The sequence below is a fragment of the Phyllopteryx taeniolatus genome, chromosome 6, assembly GCF_024500385.1.
Source record: "Phyllopteryx taeniolatus isolate TA_2022b chromosome 6, UOR_Ptae_1.2, whole genome shotgun sequence".
Lineage (NCBI taxonomy): Eukaryota > Metazoa > Chordata > Actinopteri > Syngnathiformes > Syngnathidae > Phyllopteryx > Phyllopteryx taeniolatus.
The window spans coordinates 21,576,152-21,594,183 of record NC_084507.1 but is presented as its reverse complement, the minus strand read 5'-3'; the positions used below and the strand labels follow the sequence as shown (position 1 = coordinate 21,594,183).

General features: G+C 40.4%; 1 protein-coding gene across 1 annotated transcript; it reads right to left on the bottom strand.

Annotated features, from left to right (window-relative positions):
* Nucleotides 1-3,963: 3,963 nt before the first annotated feature.
* prdm1a (PR domain containing 1a, with ZNF domain) lies at nucleotides 3,964-16,448 on the bottom strand. The gene is made up of 7 exons (XM_061777092.1): nucleotides 16,233-16,448; nucleotides 12,564-12,905; nucleotides 10,844-10,963; nucleotides 10,096-10,348; nucleotides 8,146-9,071; nucleotides 7,179-7,307; nucleotides 3,964-6,180 (listed from the first exon to the last, which is right to left on the bottom strand). The coding sequence occupies exons 1-7, from the start codon at nucleotides 16,257-16,259 to the stop codon at nucleotides 5,728-5,730; spliced, it is 2,250 nt and encodes a 749-aa protein (XP_061633076.1). The 5' UTR covers nucleotides 16,260-16,448; the 3' UTR covers nucleotides 3,964-5,727.
* Between the last annotated feature and the right edge of the window lie 1,584 nt (nucleotides 16,449-18,032).

Here is an 18,032-nt window from a genome sequence, read left to right as displayed (position 1 = left end):
CGCTTATCCGGGTCAGGGTCGCGGGGGCAGTAGCTTTAGCAGGGACGCCCAGACTTCCCTCTCCCCAGCCACTTCCTCCAGCTCTTCCGAGGGGATCCCGAGGCGTTCCCAGGCCAAATAATTTTCATGAAGATGGATCCAGGAAAATCTTTGTTTGTACTTTTATTATACTCATTTTTATCTTCCAAGGGTGGAATCTATTTAATTTTTTTTTTTTTCAATTATTGCACTGAAATTATTATTTCAATCATTGTGAGAAATAGCGGACATGTCAGCATGAAAATATATAATCGCTTTTGGAAAAAATAAAGAACAAAAGTATGTAAAGATTTTCTTTTAGATTTTCCCATGTTTTTGTAATTTGTTTTACATTTTACATATTCTTTTTCATTTTTGTAACTTCTACTTTTTTTCTTGTTTTACGTTTTCCTGATTCTTTTTTTTAATAAATTTTTTTTTTTGTACATTTCCCTTATTTTACATTTTCCTTAAACAAGATTTTAAGAATGTTCCTTATTATTCTTTTACATTTTCTTTGTTCATTTTTTTGTAATAGGTGTCGTTGACTGGTTAGCACGACCGCCTCACAGTTCAGAGGTCATGGGTTCGTATCCGGGCTCCAGCCTTCCTGTGCAGTGTTTGCATGCTCTCCCCTTGCTATGTGGGTTTTGTCCGGGTACGTCGGTTTCCTCCCACATTTCAAAACATGCATGGTAAGTTCATTGAAGACTCTAAATTATCCTTAGGTGTGAATGGTTGTTTGTCTATATGTCCCCTGTGACTGGCTGATGACCAGTTCAAGGTGTTCCCCGCCTCTCACCCAAAGTCAGCTGGGATAGGATCGAGCTCACCTGATGAGGAGATGGCTATAGCAAATGGATGCAAATTTTTTTGGTTTTTGTTTGTTTTTTTACATTTTCCTTATTTTTCTTTTGCATTTTCCATCCATCCATTTTCATCACCGCTCATCCTAGTTAGGTCGCGGGGCGCTGGAGCCTATCCCAGCTGACTTCGGGCGAAAGGCGGACTACACCCTGAGCCGGTCGCCAGTCAGTCGCAGGGCACATATAGACACGGACAACCATTCACACTCACATTCACAACGTCACTGAGTGGGAACTGAACCCACGCCGCCTGCACCAAAGTCAGGTGAGTGTACCACTACACCATCAGTGACCTTTTGCGTTTTCCATACATGCAAATCAGTCACCTTTTGGCGAAATTCGCCGTTTTGAACTCAAAATAGGTCGTTAGATTCGCCTTATTCATTTTTCCACTTTTTTTGTTTTGTTTTGCAAAGGTGATTTTACACATTTTGATGGCGACTTGTCTTCCATGTTGTCACCTTGATAGAGCAAACAGGAAGTAGTTGCACGCATCCTTTAGTACCGAGCATCACCAACAGTCCCTGACCAGATGTTTTCTGCGTGGCGTGTTCAGAAGGTAAAGATAATGATTCTGCTATTGGACATCCCGGGGGCGCCGCCACGTACGTGAACTCCTGAGGGCAAGCGTCAGGTTTCCCTCACACAAATAGGGGGACAGAAGAACTGAAAGACGATGAGGTGAGTTCTCAGTAACACACAGGCGGAACACTACTCATCACTTCCTGTTTGTCAAACTCATTTTCATGGTGGGCCATGTTGTAGTTATATATGGTTACCCTCAAAAGGGTGTTATGACTGAAAATCGTATTGATATGTTGTCACATCATTGTAGTATAATATGTGCACAATTGTTATTTTATATATTTTTCACAAATATGGGCTGTGACATTAACTGGCGACTAGCAGTGTTGTACTAAAGACCACACTATCCGAGACCAAGACTTGTCTGAGACCAGAATTAATCGAGACCAAGACAAGCCCAAAAGTCGAAACCGAGCCAAGACCCTAGACCGTTAAAACCTGTTTTAAAAACCATAATAATGTTGAACGGTTAAGAAGCGTTTGCTCTTGAATTTTAATTTTCTTTTAAATAGAACATACAAAAATCTCTAATCTTAAATTATTATTTTTTTAACTAAATCTTATCTTTTTTTTTAAACAAAATTTTTACTGGGAAAAAAAAATCCATGGGACAACAACAACACTAGTAAATTTATAGGGCACAGGTGTCAAACTCAAGGCCCGGGGGCCAGATCTGGCCTGCCGCATCATTTCATGTAGCTCACGTAAGCAAATCATATGCATCCACTTCATGTTCTTCTGTTCCGAAATTTCAAATTGTCTTCACCTTTAATAACATTGAGAAATTGAAATTGTTTTAAAATAACAAAGTTAGGTGTGACGCTGGCAGATGGATGCATTTTTGTTTTTTATCATTTTTAACTGTCTGAAAACCGAGCGGATGTACAAAAACCTTCGGTGACATTTTTTCGAAAACAAGGAAACAAGAAGACAGAGGTTACACTGTATATGTATTGATATTATGACGCGATTATACATGCATATCTATATACTGTGTGTATGTATATATATATATATATACACACATTTGCTAAATTGTCTATAGGTGCGAGTGTGATTGTGAATGCTTGTTTGTCTGTATGTGCGCTGAGATCGACTGGCGACCAGTCCTGGGTGTACTCCATTTCGCTCGTTTCAAAAGTCACACACACTCCAGCGCATCCACATGTGAAGATGGGTTTTCGGGATTAAAAAGAACACTAGCAATACGATATGTGATTGTCGTATGTTTCGGCATGTCATCGCGCGGGATGATGAAAGCGCTCAGTCGCAGCAGGTCTCGGGTGGGGGGTGTTGGCGGGTCCATTTCCTGCCGCTCGCTTGAAGCTGGACACCAAAAGCAACATAAACGTTGACGACTTTCTTCTTCCTGCCTCGTAATAAAAAGTCAATTGTGAAGACGAGCGAATGCAAAGTGAGCAGTCAGCAAACCGGGAAGCAGACAGCTGGAGCTCGTTCTTACTTACTGTATTATTATTATTATTATCATCTTGAATACATTCATGACTCACATGTTGCCATACAGCCTGACAGGACAGATGGTTGTTCATTTTCTTGTAAAAATAGTTTTGACTTTTTTCAAAGGAGTTTTAAAGATGCCGCAGGCAGTTACGCGTTTATATATATATATATATATATCTCCATCCACCATTCTCAACACCGCTTATCCTTGTTAGGGTCGCGGGGCGCTGGAGCCTATCCCAGCTGGCTTCGGGCGGGAGGCGGGGTACACCCTGAACCAGTTGCCAGCCAATCGCAGGGCACATAGAAACAAACAACCATTCGTACTCACATTCACACCTACGGGCAATTTAGAGTCCTCAACTTACCTACCACGCACGTTGTTGGGGTGCGGGAGGAAACCGGAGTGCCCGGAGAATACCCACGCAGGCACGGGGAGAACATGCAAACTCCACACACACACACACATATATATATATATATATATATATATATATATATATATATATATAGTCTTTTTTACAACTGCCACAGTTAGTTTGTTCATCACTTTGGTGCAGATCGACTGTTCGACTCTTGATTCTCAATAAATATCCATTACAATACGAAGAAACTACAGCGGCAGCTTAAAAATTCCACTGTGACACATTAAAAGTGTTCCGGCATAAAAGGGATACGGATCCTCCATTCTGCTTAACCTAACAGCCGAACAGGACCTTTTTATTAATTATTAAAAATTATGGATATAAAATCGAACACGATTCTAATGAATATGCACATATATTTAGAATATATAAGTAAAAATGTAATAGTGTATATTCAATATTGTATTTGATACATATTGATATCATTTACTACTACTAAAAATAGTACGCTAATGCTGACATTTATTCTACGTGAAATTTGACATTTTTTTCTCATTTTAAAGAAACTATTAAAAGTGAGTGAACTTTTTTTTCCTTCAATTTCTAAGTGAAAGTGTACAATTTGTTCCTTGTATTTGTTCTTGTAGACGTGAATAACAAAGCGCCAGTTTTGGGATTAAAAGCAGTGAATATTTATAATTCTCAAAATAATTTACACATTTGGACATTTTTGCACATAAATTAAACAATTTGTAAACCAACCAGCATGTAAACACAGACGCACACACAGTTTGTGAAGTTTAAAGCTCGACGAACAACAGACGAGACACTTTTTGGTCAAAGAGGAAGATGAGAAAGGGGGCGGGGCCAGTGCATAAGAAAGGTGGTTGGGGGAGAGGCTCGGAACAAAAAATTTAATCAAAAGTCCCTTGATTTCTTTTTCACATTCTTCCTGCTTTGGGCGCTTGCAGTTTGGAAGTCCAGTCAACTTTGGTTTGGAGCGTCACACATGGACAGTGTTGTTATTGAGAGGAAATTTAAAAAAAAAAAACGTGAATAGAAGAGTAAAACAAAATTTTAAAAAGTTACAATTGAAGTAAAATAAATATTTAAAAAAATGAACATAAAATAAATTTAAATTTAAGATGGAAAAAATAAATATAGAAAGTAAAAACAAATAAAAACTAAGAATACAATTTTAAAAAATGGATGAATAAAATGCTTTAAAAATATAATTAAAGCTGAAACAAAAGTAAAATAAAATTAAAAGATGAAAATTAAGAAAGATATTTAAATTGATGAAAAAATAAACAAAAATATTCCAAATGAAAAATAAGAATACATTTTTTAAAGGGTTAGTGAATAAATAAAAGTACAAAATTAAAGTAAAATTAAAGTAAATAAAAGATGAAAACAAAATAAAGGATAAAATTAATTTTAAAAAAAATTAAAGTTAAATATTCAATCTAATAAAATTCCTTCTTCAAATTCTCCCTGGTTTGGATGTTAGCAGTTTTTAGTCCAGTCAACTTTGGTTTGGAGTGTCACACAAAGTGTTATTTATAATAAAATGAACGTATTTAAAAGAAATTGTAAAATAAAATTAGAAATAGCATCAAAGTGAAAAATGAAAATAAAAATCAACAAATTAAAAAAAAGTAAAATAAAATTCAAATTAAATAATTGAAATGGAAATTAACAAGATGATTAAAATTAATTACAAAAAATAAAGGAAAAATAAATTAAATAACAAAATCTCTTCAAATTCTTGCTACTTTGGACGTTTACAGTTTAGAAATCTGGTCAACTTTGGTTTTGAGTGTCACATCCGCATCACTGAGAATGTCTAGAATTCATTGCAAATAAAATAAAAATACAAGTAAAATTACATACATTTCATATGAAAAACAAATTAAATAAAATGAAATCAAAGTCCCTTCTTCACATTCTTCCTGCTTTTTGCATTCTGGAAGTCCATGCAGTCCACTTTGGTTTTGAGCGTCAAGTCCACATCACTGACAGTGTCATCAGTATCAAAACTAAAACAATGACAAAACAGGTGCTACATGTTGACCAGCTGCACTCCACTTTCATTTCTTCTTCTTCAAGTAGCCAAAGAGCAAATAAATAGAAAAAAAAATTCCGTCTTCAGCCTTTCCCTTGACACACGCGCACTCTCACACGTACTCCCACATGCACTCTGAGGTAACTGTTGTAACACACACACTTGCCCTTTGTTCCTGTCATTTAAATTAAGTGGTAAAGGGACACAGACAAAATTGTGGAATCATTCTTGTAAACCCTGAAGAATGTTCTGGAAACATCATTTAATAAATTAAAAGAAAAGTGTGGAAATGGAGACCTTAGGAGGGTGATTGTCAAATTTGAGCCCTGAGTAGCGAGTCCCTGAAGTGGTCCCCACCTCGCCTCCCTCACACATCTGCCTCCTGTTTGACGGCAAGTCCGCGCCGCACCTTGATGACCGAAGACTGGCGCCACCCGGCCCCCAGAACCTGCTTCTCTAAGACGGCGTCCAACTCGGCTCCGCCTTGGAGCCTCTCCAGTTGCTCAGCATGCTCACTCATGTCGAAGCGTTCGATTTCCTCGTTGGCGCGTTGGACTTCATCGGCGGCGATGTGGTGGGGAGCAGCGGCCGGGCAGTAGCCCTTGAGGTGAAGCCGTAGGCTGCACAGGTGGATGTAGTGGCGATGGCACTGCGAGCACTTGTGGGGGCGCTCGCGGGAGTGCAGGCGCTTATGGAGCTTGAGGTGTACAAACTGCGTGAACTTGGCCGGGCACAGCTTGCAGTGGTACGGCTTCTCCCCCGAGTGGAGGCGCAGGTGGGTCTTCAGGTTGCTGGTGCTGCTGAAGCGCTTGTGGCACACCTGATGCACAAAAAAATGGGATTGATGATAAACGTCCTCACTGATTTTCACTTGGGGAAAAGGTAATAGGCAGCACAGTGGGCGACTGATGAGCACATCTGAGGACCAACCCGGGTTCAAATCCGGCCTCGCCTGTGTGGAGTTTGCATGTTCTCCCCATGCCTGCGTGGTTTTTTTTTATCTGGGTACTCCGGTTTCCTCCCACATCCCAAAAACATGCATGGTAGGTTAATTGAAGACTCTAAATCGCACGTAGGTGTGAATGGGAGTGTGAATAATTGTTTGTTTGTATGTGCCCTGCGATTAGCTGGCTGGGTGTGCCCAGAGTCAGCTGGGATAGGCTCCAGCACACCTATCACCCCAGTGAGGATACGCGGTATGGAAAATGGATGGATGGACGGAAAAGGTAGGACATGGGACAATGGTACAGTAAATCAACACAATGACTGGAAATGCCACTAATCCATTCATTCCAGCCCTGCAAAAAACTTCTTGCATTTATGAAGGAGAAAAATAGCACTAACATAATTAAAAAGAAAGTAAAAAAATGTAAGTTTATTTCAAGATTTTATGCTCCAACGCCAATTGACATTTGGCTCCTTCAGGTGTGCGTACTTTGGACACCAGGGGGGCAGTATAGTCCAGACATATATAAAACACGAAGAAGAGTTTCGCAACTCAGTATGCTGCAGTAATATTAATCATATTACTATAGAATAGAATACCATGCTAATAAAACTGGCCAACATTTTTTTATAATCTATTTCGGTTTAGGTCTACATGTATGGATCCAGGATTTTTGAAAATATACCCATATATATTCATACATACATACACATATACTTACATGCAAAGTACTACAATGTACAGTGAACCCCCGCTGTCTTTATATTTGACATGCCCTTTCAATTGTTATAATATAGTATATAATGATTTAAGGGAACATTTCTTAAAATCTAAAATCTTTGTTTTGTTTTTTTTAAATCAAAGAGCCTCACCTGGCACTCGTGCGGTTTCTCTCCCGTATGGACAAGGTAGTGTTTCTGCAGGTGGGCGAGCTGTGTGAAGCCCTTGTTGCACGTCTGACACTTGAACGGTCGCTCGCCGCTGTGGACACGGAGGTGGACCTTCACAACAGAAAAGCGGCGGTCAGAAAATCACACGAGGTGGCTTTTAAGTGACATACAGGTATGTGCAAGTCACAAGTAAGTCTCAAGTCTTAACCTTCAAGTTTCAAGTAAGTCCCAAGTTATTGTGATACATTTCAAGCAACTCAAGTGGAATCCCTGCTAAATTCCAAGCATGTCATATACTGTAATATTGATCAGTCACAGCATATATTCGCACATTAGTAGGTGTAGTAAGTGTAGGTGAATTTGAAAATGCAGAACCGTGAATATGCTGGGGTTCACTGTACATAATTGTCTTCTCAAATGCATATGAAGCTTGAAGCCCAGTTCAAATGGTACACTATCTTGAAAATGCAGATTTTCAAACGTAGTTCAAGTTTAAGTCTCATGAATACCAAGTCATAGGCAAGGCGAGACTTTCACAAGTTTTAACCAAGCCAAGTCCTAAAATTTGCAACTTAAGTCTGACTCGAGTCAAGTCAATTCTCATGAATACCAAGTCAAAGTCAAATCAAGACTTTTACAAGTTTTAGCCAAGCCAAGTTCTAAAATTGGCAACTTAAGTCTGATTTGAGTCATGTCAATTCTCATGAATACCAAGTCAAGACTTTCACAAATTTTAGCTTAACCAAGTCCTAAAATGTGCGACTTAAGTCTGACCTTAGTTAAGTCTCATGAATACCAAGTCAAAGTCAAGACTTTAACAAGTTTTAGCTAAGTCAGGTCCTAAAACTGAAGACTTAAGTCTGACTCAAGTCACGTCATGTGACAGTATGAGAAACATGAAGTGGGGATTCAGTGCCCCTCATAGGGGAACCTGATTCAGAGGACTCACCTTGAGATTGGAAAGCTGTCCGAAAGTCTTGGTGCACACATTGCACTCATACTTGATTTTCCCATTGTGCTTCTTGAGCGGGTAGGGCAGCGCTTTGTACCCGGCAGAGCCAACACCCCGCTTCACCTTCACCAGGTTCACCGCCTCTTCGTCCGAGTCGCACAGCTTGGTGGGCACCCGCTCACCGGGAACCCCCGGAGCGGGGGATCCGCTAGACGGGGAGTGGTGCCCGGCGTAAGGGCGGTGCGCGGTCACCTTGTCCTTGAGGGAGGCGGCTGCCGAGAAGGCGCTAGTGGGCGCCGGTAGGAGGAAGTCCCGGGATGGATGGGTGGCGTCTGACATCAGGAAACGCCGCCCTGCCGCGTCTGAGGGTAGGAGTGGCACGTGGGGGGGCAGGTAAAGCGGGTACATCCTGGGGTAGATTCCCCCCACGGTGGGGACACCGCCCCCAGGAAGCGCATAGTGATGCGGCAGGAGGTAGCGAGAGTAGGGCGCCCCTGGTGGGTAGAAGGACGACAGCGGGGCGGCGGACGGCGGAGAGTAGCTGGGGTATGGCCCCAGTCCGCCCGGGTAGAAAGGCACGGACGGGCTTCCCTGGGGGCTGCTCTCCGGGCTGCTCCTCGCCGATGAGCTGGGCGTGGCCGACGACTGGTCGCCAGGGGAACGGGGGTAACCCAGGGCACCCGCTTTTAGGAACTCCTCGGGGTGTCCCCTAAGGGGCGGGTAGAGGGCACGTGGGTACAAGGGGCGCTCGGGGCTGTAGGCGAACCGCGAGCGAGTGGGCAGAGGGCGGCTAGGCTCGCTCTTGGGGACATCCCGCAGGATGGATAGTACACTGTGCTCCCGCTTGGGGGCCCGAGGGGTGGCGGAGGTGGGCGGCGATGGGTCGGACGCCTGATGCTGCTTCACCTCCAGCAGGGACCGTTCTGCAAGGACAGGAAAAGTCAAATCAATAGCGGTTTTGACGGATGTTTACTTTTGGGGAGATAAACGTGCATTAGTGCTCTTAAAGTGACACACGCTTGATGGACGATGTGAGGGTCCGGACAGAAAGTCAGGTGTGTGTGTGTGTGTGTGTGTCACACTCATTGTTAAAAGTGAGTAAGGTAAACACAGTAAGGTGTGTTCGACAAAAATACGCTTTACTGCCACGTTGCTGTAAACTCTTAAAACTGTTTTCGCACTGCTTTAAATTAGATTAAACTGCTGCATATGAGCTAACACTGCTTTATGTTAGCAAACACTGCTTTCCTGCTGCTTTATATTAGCTAGGGCTGCTCTGTCTCTCTCTCTCTCTCTCATTCACTCACTCTCTCACACACACACTGGCGAGATGAAAGCGAAGATTAGCGACCCAAACCCTTAAAAGCTAGGACACGTCAACTCGCTGCTAAATGGCCGCCATCTATTATGTGTGATACAATGTGTGTGTTACCCCCCTCGCACACACACAAACAGACACAAGTGGGGGAATGAGTAGTAAGGCGTCGGTGAGTAAACATGGAGGTTATCAGCTAGCCTTCCTCCTCCTCCTCCTCACAAACCTAAACAAACACGGCCACCATCTTGGAGATTTCAATCTGTCAGCGGCTCAGACAGGAAGTTCAAGAGGAGGAGCAAGGGGGGGCCAATGGGGGCAGGGGGACTCCCTTCTGTTCTTTTTAAGTGATAAATCACACACGCACACAAATGCACCGAGGGCTGGATAGTCCGTTCAAGTGCTATCACTACAAAGATGCTAAGAGGAGAAAGTGTCATCACACAGACACACACTTGTTCATAAATGTGACACAAGTGGTCAGTCTGGCGCATCCTTAATGACATTTTAAGCCACTAACCTGCCAAAGAAGGTGGTTTTATATGAGCTAATTCACCTTTACTGCTGCTTTATATTAGCTAACACTGCTCTACTGCTGCTTTGTGATGTCAATCAAGCGCTACTTTACTTACTGAGCTTCTGCATCATGAGGTCCCCTGATGGCGGGTAGTGTAGTCTGCGTGCGTAGTCATGGCAGTACCACACCAGGAGCTCGGCCCCGGCCGGCACGGGCCTGGCGGTGTAGAAGTAAACGTCCAAGCCGTTCTGGCACGCCGCCACGTTCTGCTCGGCCACCGAGTGGGCTGGGTTAACGTAGCGCATCCAGTTGGAGCGAGATTCGTCCAGACCGTCCACAAAATGGTGGAAGTCGCCATCGGCGTAGATCTGAAGCCAGGAAGGAAACAACCTGTTAAGCTTTGTGTTAGCTAAGGTTGCTTTACAGCTGTATCATATTAGCTAAAGCTTCTATTAACACTGCTTTTTCTTAGCTACCGCTACTTTAACGCTGCTTTATATTGGCAAGCACGACTTTACGGCAGCTTTACATTCGCTAATACTGCTTTACTGCTGCTTTATACTGCGTCTTGTCTCGACTGTCCACAAAATGGTGAAATAAACAACACGCTTAGCTTCTTGACACACATGATGGCCAGGCAGAGGGGTAGAGAGTTATTTCCTGGAAGTGACGAAGTGGGTCAACCCATCACAGTTGGGGACTTACGGGAAGCTTCCTGTGACATCACTTCCTTCCCCTCTCGCTTTCTCACACAGCCAGAGAGTTACACTTCCTGTGACAAAGGCGACGGTGGTGATATCACAGGAAGTGGTCCCCCTAGAGGCCTTTCATACTCACATACACACACACACGCACACACTCACCCGCCAGAAGTACTTGCGGTTGGCGTCTTTGGGCACGCTGTTGGCCGTGTAGATTTGGCCAACCAGGGGTCCGAAGCGGGTACCCTTGGGGATGTACTCCCGGCTGCATACGCCCACAACCTGCACACACACACACAAGGGTACGTTTTAGTCGGCTTACTGAATAAAAGAAAGCAATAGAAGCTTTATTCAAAAATATTTATATTAGGTTCCAAATTATTTGGAATAAGCTGTTTTTCCGTGATTTACAGTGAAAGAAATGTTGATCGTGAAGAATATTTTTTTATATGTAGGCTACAGTATATTATGTCATCAACTAGAATATTAGCATCTATGTATAACCACCATGGCAACAAGAGATTTATTTATTTTCTTTTTTCAAAATGACTCAAAAGGACACCGGCACACAATCGAGATAACTCTTTCACCTTCGTTATTGGCAAGATTCTTGGGAATGTCACAAAAGTGTGAAAGAGATACAGGAAGTTTTTTTTTTTTTTTTTTTTTTTAAATTACCAGATGATGTAGCCTACAATAATTTAACGACTCCCTCTGCCTGTAGGTATGAAGTATTGCCAACACTATAAATATAAATAAAACCTTCTATAACACTGCTTTATATTAGTGAAAGCTGTTATAGTGCTGTTTTATATTCACTAATACCGCTTCAATATTGATTTATTTTAGCTAGCACTAATTTCTAATAGCTAAGGCTGCTTTATAGTAGGTAATACTGCTTTACTGGTGCTTTACATTAGCTAACACTACTTTAAAACTGCTTTATATTAGAAAACACTGTTAATACTGCTCTATAGTACTAGCAAAGACTGTTTTATTGCTCACTAATGCGACTTTCACACTGCTTTCTGGTAGATACCACCGTTTTACTGCTGCTTATTATTAATTAACTCATACTGCTTTACTGCTGCTTTATATTAGCTAACACTGCTTTTACGCTGTTTTAATGCTGCTTTGTATTAGCTAGCACTGCTTTATAGTAGCTGTCGCTGCTTTACTGTTGCTTTACATTAACTATTGCTGCTTTACTGTTCCTTCATATTACTTAACCCTGCTTTATATTAAATAAGGCTGCTTTACTGCTGGTTACTGTTGCCTAACAGTACTGCTTTAACTGTTCTTTTTTTTTTTTTTTTTTTTAACCCAGGCTGCTTTAACTGTTCTTTTACATTAGCTAACACGCTGCTTTATGTTAATATAGTAATATAATATTGCTTTATTTCAGTTTTATATTAGCTAACTCTGCTTTTACCCTGCTTTAATGTTGCTTTATATTAGCTAGCGCTGCTGCAATTACTGCTACTTTATATTACCTAAGGCTCCTTTACCTGAACTAATGCTGATTTAGCCTTCTGCTCTTTCATATTAGACAATGCTCCTTTATATTAAATAAGGCTGCTTTATATTTGATAACACTGCTTGACTGCTGTTTTATATTAATAAATGTAACCAACATTGTTTTACTGTAGATTAGTTAACAGTACATTTGCGCTGCTTTAACGCTGATTTACATAAACTAATGCTGCTTTACTGCTCTTTCATATTAGCTAAGGCTGCTTTACTCCAGCTTTACATGACCTGTGAATATTCTCAATGATCCAGTTCATTTTAAATTCGGGGGAATTGAATCGATCGCATCCGGTTTACATGTTCAGCTTTACATGAGCTAGAAAGGTGTGTGTATGCATGCTGTGTGTCGTACCTCTTTTCCATCAGCTGTGTGTTTGAACATGAGGTTTCGGGGCAGTGAGGCGTGTGCCCTGATGCAGCCGGTGTTAGCAGCGTTAGCGTTAGCATCCCCCTCCGGTCCGGCCTCCCATGTGCTATCCTTGACAATGTACGTGCACTTCTCCTCAAACTCGGCCTCGGTCCAGCGAGTCATGTCGGCCTCATCCGCTGCCTCCATCGAGTCCATGTCCACGTCCGAGTCCGTCCGGACGCCGTCTGAGCTGATGGAGGCCATCTTGGCGGCATGGTGGGAGGCGTCCTGCTCCATGGTGTGCGCCCCCTCACTGGTCAACATGGCCGAGCTTTGAGAGGTCGCCTTGGAAACAGACAAGGAAGACATTTCACATTATTATGGTACTTTCCCGAGGTTCTGGGACCATTTGGGACAGGGCTAGGGTGAAGTATCTATACTAGGGGGCCTCCAAGAAGCATAAGAATTTTATTTTTTTAACATATTAATCGTATAAACTTGGTAGGAGGAAGGCCCCAAATCAAATTCTGTTTAGGGCCCAGTTGGAACTGGTGTCTAAAGTGAGTCCTGGAATCATTTATTGGGGCCAAAAGAACCACCTGCTTGGGTGGTAGTGTCTCAAGATGTTCAGAACATATTGAGTAGGAACTAGTTTCTAAATGTATGGTGGTTGGTACTTTCCAGAGGTTCAGGAACCTTTTTGAACCGGGCTGGGTGTTATATCCCAAGGAGCCCACATTTTGAGTGGGAACGAGTTTCTAAAAAATGTTCTTGGGTCTTTGATCAAGGCTACCTGGAGACAATGCTAGGGTGGATAGTATCTCAACAAGTCCAGGAGCCTTTGAGTGAGAACGGATGTCTGAATTTAGTTCTGGGGGCATTTATTGAGGCCAAAAGAAGGCCCTGCTTGGAATGTAATATCTCTCGACATTCAGGAACCTACTTTCTGAATTTAGGGGTATTGGGGAGCTAATTTGTGAATTTTGGGGGTTTTGTACTTTCGAGAGGTCCTGGAACCTTCTGGACCTGGGCTGGGTGTAGTATCTCGAGGCCCTACTAGCAGCGTTGCTACTTTCCAGATATACAGGAACCTTTTGGCGAAACTTATCTGATTGGAACCTTGAAAAGTACCAAGAACGATAAGTTCCTTGGACTTTTATGTGGCTTTGAACAGAGATGAGACAAAAACATACGCAGAGTACAACACATAATTCATTTTAAGCCTCACAAAATTACAAATAAATCTTAAATTTATATAAAAATGAGTCATTTTTTAAAGAAATAACATGTTTTAGGCTAGGAAAAACAGACCTGACTGATTTAGTTTTGGATTTTCCGAAAAACACGTGACCATAATGTACGTCTTCGATGCATTTTGCTGATTACGACAATGCCGATTCTCATTTTCAAGTTAGTTTGGTGTGAGTCAGACGCGGGAAGAAGATGAAGGAAGTAGGGAAGTAAAGAAGAAAGGAAGTTCCTGTGACGGAATACAACTAAATTTGGAAGCCTGGCGACTCAGCAGCAGCAGGATTTGCCTGAGGAGGAAGGTACGACAAAACTTTTCCATTTGGGGGGTCTCGGGAGCCCAAACAACACGCACACACAATACACACACGCAGAGCAATTCTTCCCCACACAGTAAAACAACGACACACTTTCCATCAGTGACAGGCTAAACCACAAATAAAGCAATTTTTGAGTCAATAACGAGTTTGTGCATGTCGCAGCAGCAGATGAACAGAAGATGCAAAAAACAAGAATATTACATTCAAAATGCTCAATTTGAATGGTAAACTATAATTATTATTCAAATTAAGCGAGCACACAAAACACACCTTTGACAATTCCAATATCCGAAATAATGACACACAACTCCAATGCAAAATATTTCAGGTAGAGTTTAAGTTAATTATTAAATAAATGAAGCAGAATTCCTTCTTGTGAGTAAAGTCGAATGGAATGAGTGAAACAAGCCAAATTGGGGGGGGGGGGAAGCTTCAGTGACATAATGTTATGGAATAATAAATGAGAAGCTATTTAAAGACAATTCAATCACCTTAGTCACACTAAAGTTTTAAGTTTTGTACTTCCTAATTTTGAATCTTTTTACAGAAGCACTAACTTTTGACTTTGCACATCATACACATGAAAGCATGACATTATATATATATATATATATATATATATATATATATATGTCATTCAAAGTTTAAAAACACTAAAGCAGTCAATTTCTTTCTTTTTTGCAACGCACAACACAGCACCAACAAATACAGAAAAATATATTTTAAAACTTCCAATTTGCACCTTAAAAACACCAATGTTTGCATTGTCAGTTGCTTATTTTTTCTATTTTCACAGCACTGCATTGCAAGAAATCACATACAACGCATAAAATGTGTCTTTAAAAATTGGAGATAGCTATGTTTTTCACAAGGGTGCACACAAAGCATTAAATAACATATAAAGAATATTTATAAACACGCATAAAAGTCCAATTTAAAGTTTAAAATGAAGGTTTCCATTTTGATTTGCTTATTTTGTATATTTTCAAAGCAGCACACACTTTGTTCTTAGCCCAAAATAAACAGCGCACACAGCATGAAATCCCAAGTAAAAAGCATATCTTTGAAAGACAAGAAATCACATTTAAAGCTTAAAAACACTTAAGTAGGCTTTTTACCTAACTTCCTAATTTTGTCTATTTTCAAAGCAGTGCGTATTTTATTCCGAGTCAAGAAAAAGGATTACAATATGAATCAAAGTATTTTTTAACTGGAAAACAGTCAAATTTAAGTCTCAAAATGCTAAATATTCGTTTTTCACTTCCCAATTGCATGCATTTTCTCAAAAGTACACATGAATTTCTACGAATACGAAAATGACCAAAAAGCGTGACCAAAAATGTAGCCTTAAAAACTCTGTAGGCTTTTAAACTTTATAATTGGATGTGCTATACACATTTTTCTTTTCCACAAACAAACAATCACATAAATAATGTACTTTTGAAATAAGCAAAGAAGTCAAATTTAAGCCCAATAACGCAAAATATTCAGCAGTACACCATTTATTGTCCACAGATTTTAAAAAAATGACCAAAAAGCATAAATAAAATACTAAAGTAGACTTTTTACTGCCTAATGTTGTGTACTAATTACAGCTCTACACATATTTCTTGCCCACAAATAAAAAATAATACATAAAATGTACCTTTTAAAGGAGGAAAGATGCCTTAAAGCAAGGAAAGTTCCTTAAAACACAAATTTGTATATATTTTTTACGTCTCAATTGTGTGCATTTTCTCAGCAGTAAACACATATTTCTTGTCCACGAATAGAAAAATGACCATAAAGCACAAATGACACCTGAAAAGTACTCTTTTTCAAGAAAGAACATTTCATTTTGCCCTTGAAAACACTATGGTCGGCTTTTGACTTACGTATTTTGTGCACTATTGTACTGTAGTGTTTTAAACAGGTAAAAGAGTCACGTTTAAGCCTTAAAACATCGAAGTTGGACTTTTTTTGATTTGTTAATTGTGTCAGTTTTCAAAACAGTGCGCATTCACCTCCATGCCAGGAGTGAAACTTGCACAAAAGGCAGGAACATGAAACTTGCAAAGGTTAAGAAAAAGCACACAAATGTAAATAAAAAAGGGAAAGTATTCACCGTGTAGCTTTGGTCCCATCCACACATAAGGACGTCTGGTCAGGGCCTCTCCGTGCGTGCGTGTGTGTGTGTGTGTGTGTGTGTGTGGGACAGGTGCACGCCGAGCTCTCCTCGCCGTGATACTCCGCGCTAGTCCTCGCGTGTGTGTGCGCGCGTGTGTGTGCTGCCGTGGGCGCGCTGCGTTGGAGTGTGTGACACCGGGCGAGAGACTCCTGCTATGTTGCAAAGAGGGCCGGCCTCTGGGACGCGCGACCACGCCCCCTCGGAGGAAAAGCCACGCCCCCTGGAACCTGGGCCACGCCCCCGGGATCCATCACGCACACTCAAGTGACTTGTTTGCAAGGAAGAAGCTTTCACCTGAGGCAACACACACACACATACGCACACACACACACGCGCGCGCATAAAATCATGTGAGCTAGAACTGTACAAAAGTAATTTTCTTTTATTTATTAATATGTCCTTGATACATTTAATCAAGTTGTGATTTCTGGGTTTGTTTTGTTTTATTATTTTTTTAAGTATGGATTTCATTTATTTAATTAGTAATCTTAGTCATTTTTAGTTTGGTTTGTTTGTTTGTTTTTCTTTTTTCCCCCCTTGTCTTTATGTCCAGTTGTGGTTTCTGGGTTTAATTGAATTTATTTTATTCTGTTAGATTTTTTTGTTGTGTTGTATTGATTGTATATTCTTTTATTTTATTAGTTTGTTCTTGCTTTTCTGAGCAAGTCGTGGTTTCTGGGTTTCATTTTATTTTATTACTTTTTATCGAAATGTATTATATTAGTTTTTAGTCGAAATGTATTATATTATTTGTATTTTCATTTTTTATTATTATTATTAATTTGTTTATTAGTCTTTTGTCCAGTTGTGGTGTCTGGATTTAATTGAATTTATTTTATTCTGTTTGATTGTCTTTGGGTCATGTTGTATTCTTTATTGTATATTGTTTTATGTTATTAGTTTATTCTTGTTTTTTAATTAAAATGATTTTGTGGGGGAGGGGGCAAGTTGTGGTTTCTGGGTTTCAATTTGTTGTATTACTTTTATAGACATTTATTTATTGGTCTTTTTTTGTAGTTTTTTTTTAGTTTACTAGTCATTTGTCAAGTTGTGGTTTCTCGATTCAATTTATTTTATTCTGTTAGATTTTTTTATTGTCTTGTGTTGTATTTTCTTTATTTAGTTTATTTTATTTTATTTAATAACTTTGTTCTTGCTGTTTTTTTTTTGTCAAGTTGTGTTTTCTGGTTTGTGTTTTATTTTATGTAGTTTTATTTTTTTTCTGTTACATTATTTTTATTGAACTGTGTTTTGCTTTACCTTATGAGTGTGTTCTTTTGATATTTTTTTTTCTGAAATTCTAATTTGTGTTTTTATTTGATTTCATTTTTTTAAATTGTATTTTACAGTAGATCATTTACTTTTCTTGTGTCCTTTTACTTTTTTTTTTCTTGTCGTTGTTTCTGGTTTTCTATATTTTTTTATTCTGGTTTCTTTGATTGTATTAGTCCATCCATTTCATTTTCTTTTTTTATTAGTGATTTGGAGTCAGCTTCAAAAGGATAAACTGCTAGTGTGCGCGTGTACGTGTGCGTGTGTGCGCGCGCGTGTGTTGGGTTGGAAGTGTTTAGTCACAGGCAGTGTGGCAGGATGTCCCCTCTCTTCACCAGGAAAAAACACGCGCACGCACATACACTCAATGACAGAGGCTGCCTGTAGGGGGCAACACTGGTCCTCGAGGCTTTTCTTCCACTTTGTCTGTCTTTGTTGTGCGCGTGCTATCTATTGTCACTTTGT

Excerpts from the sequence above, each read along its gene's own strand:
- prdm1a (XM_061777092.1), bottom strand. The coding sequence starts at position 16,259 with ATGTGTGGATGGGACCAAAGCTACACG. Across the intron at positions 10,964-12,563 it reads ACACAGCTGATGGAAAAGAG|GTTGTGGGCGTATGCAGCCG; the intron begins GTACGACACACA and ends GTGTGTGTGCAG. Across the intron at positions 7,308-8,145 it reads GACAGCTTTCCAATCTCAAG|GTCCACCTCCGTGTCCACAG; the intron begins GTGAGTCCTCTG and ends TCTGTTGTGAAG.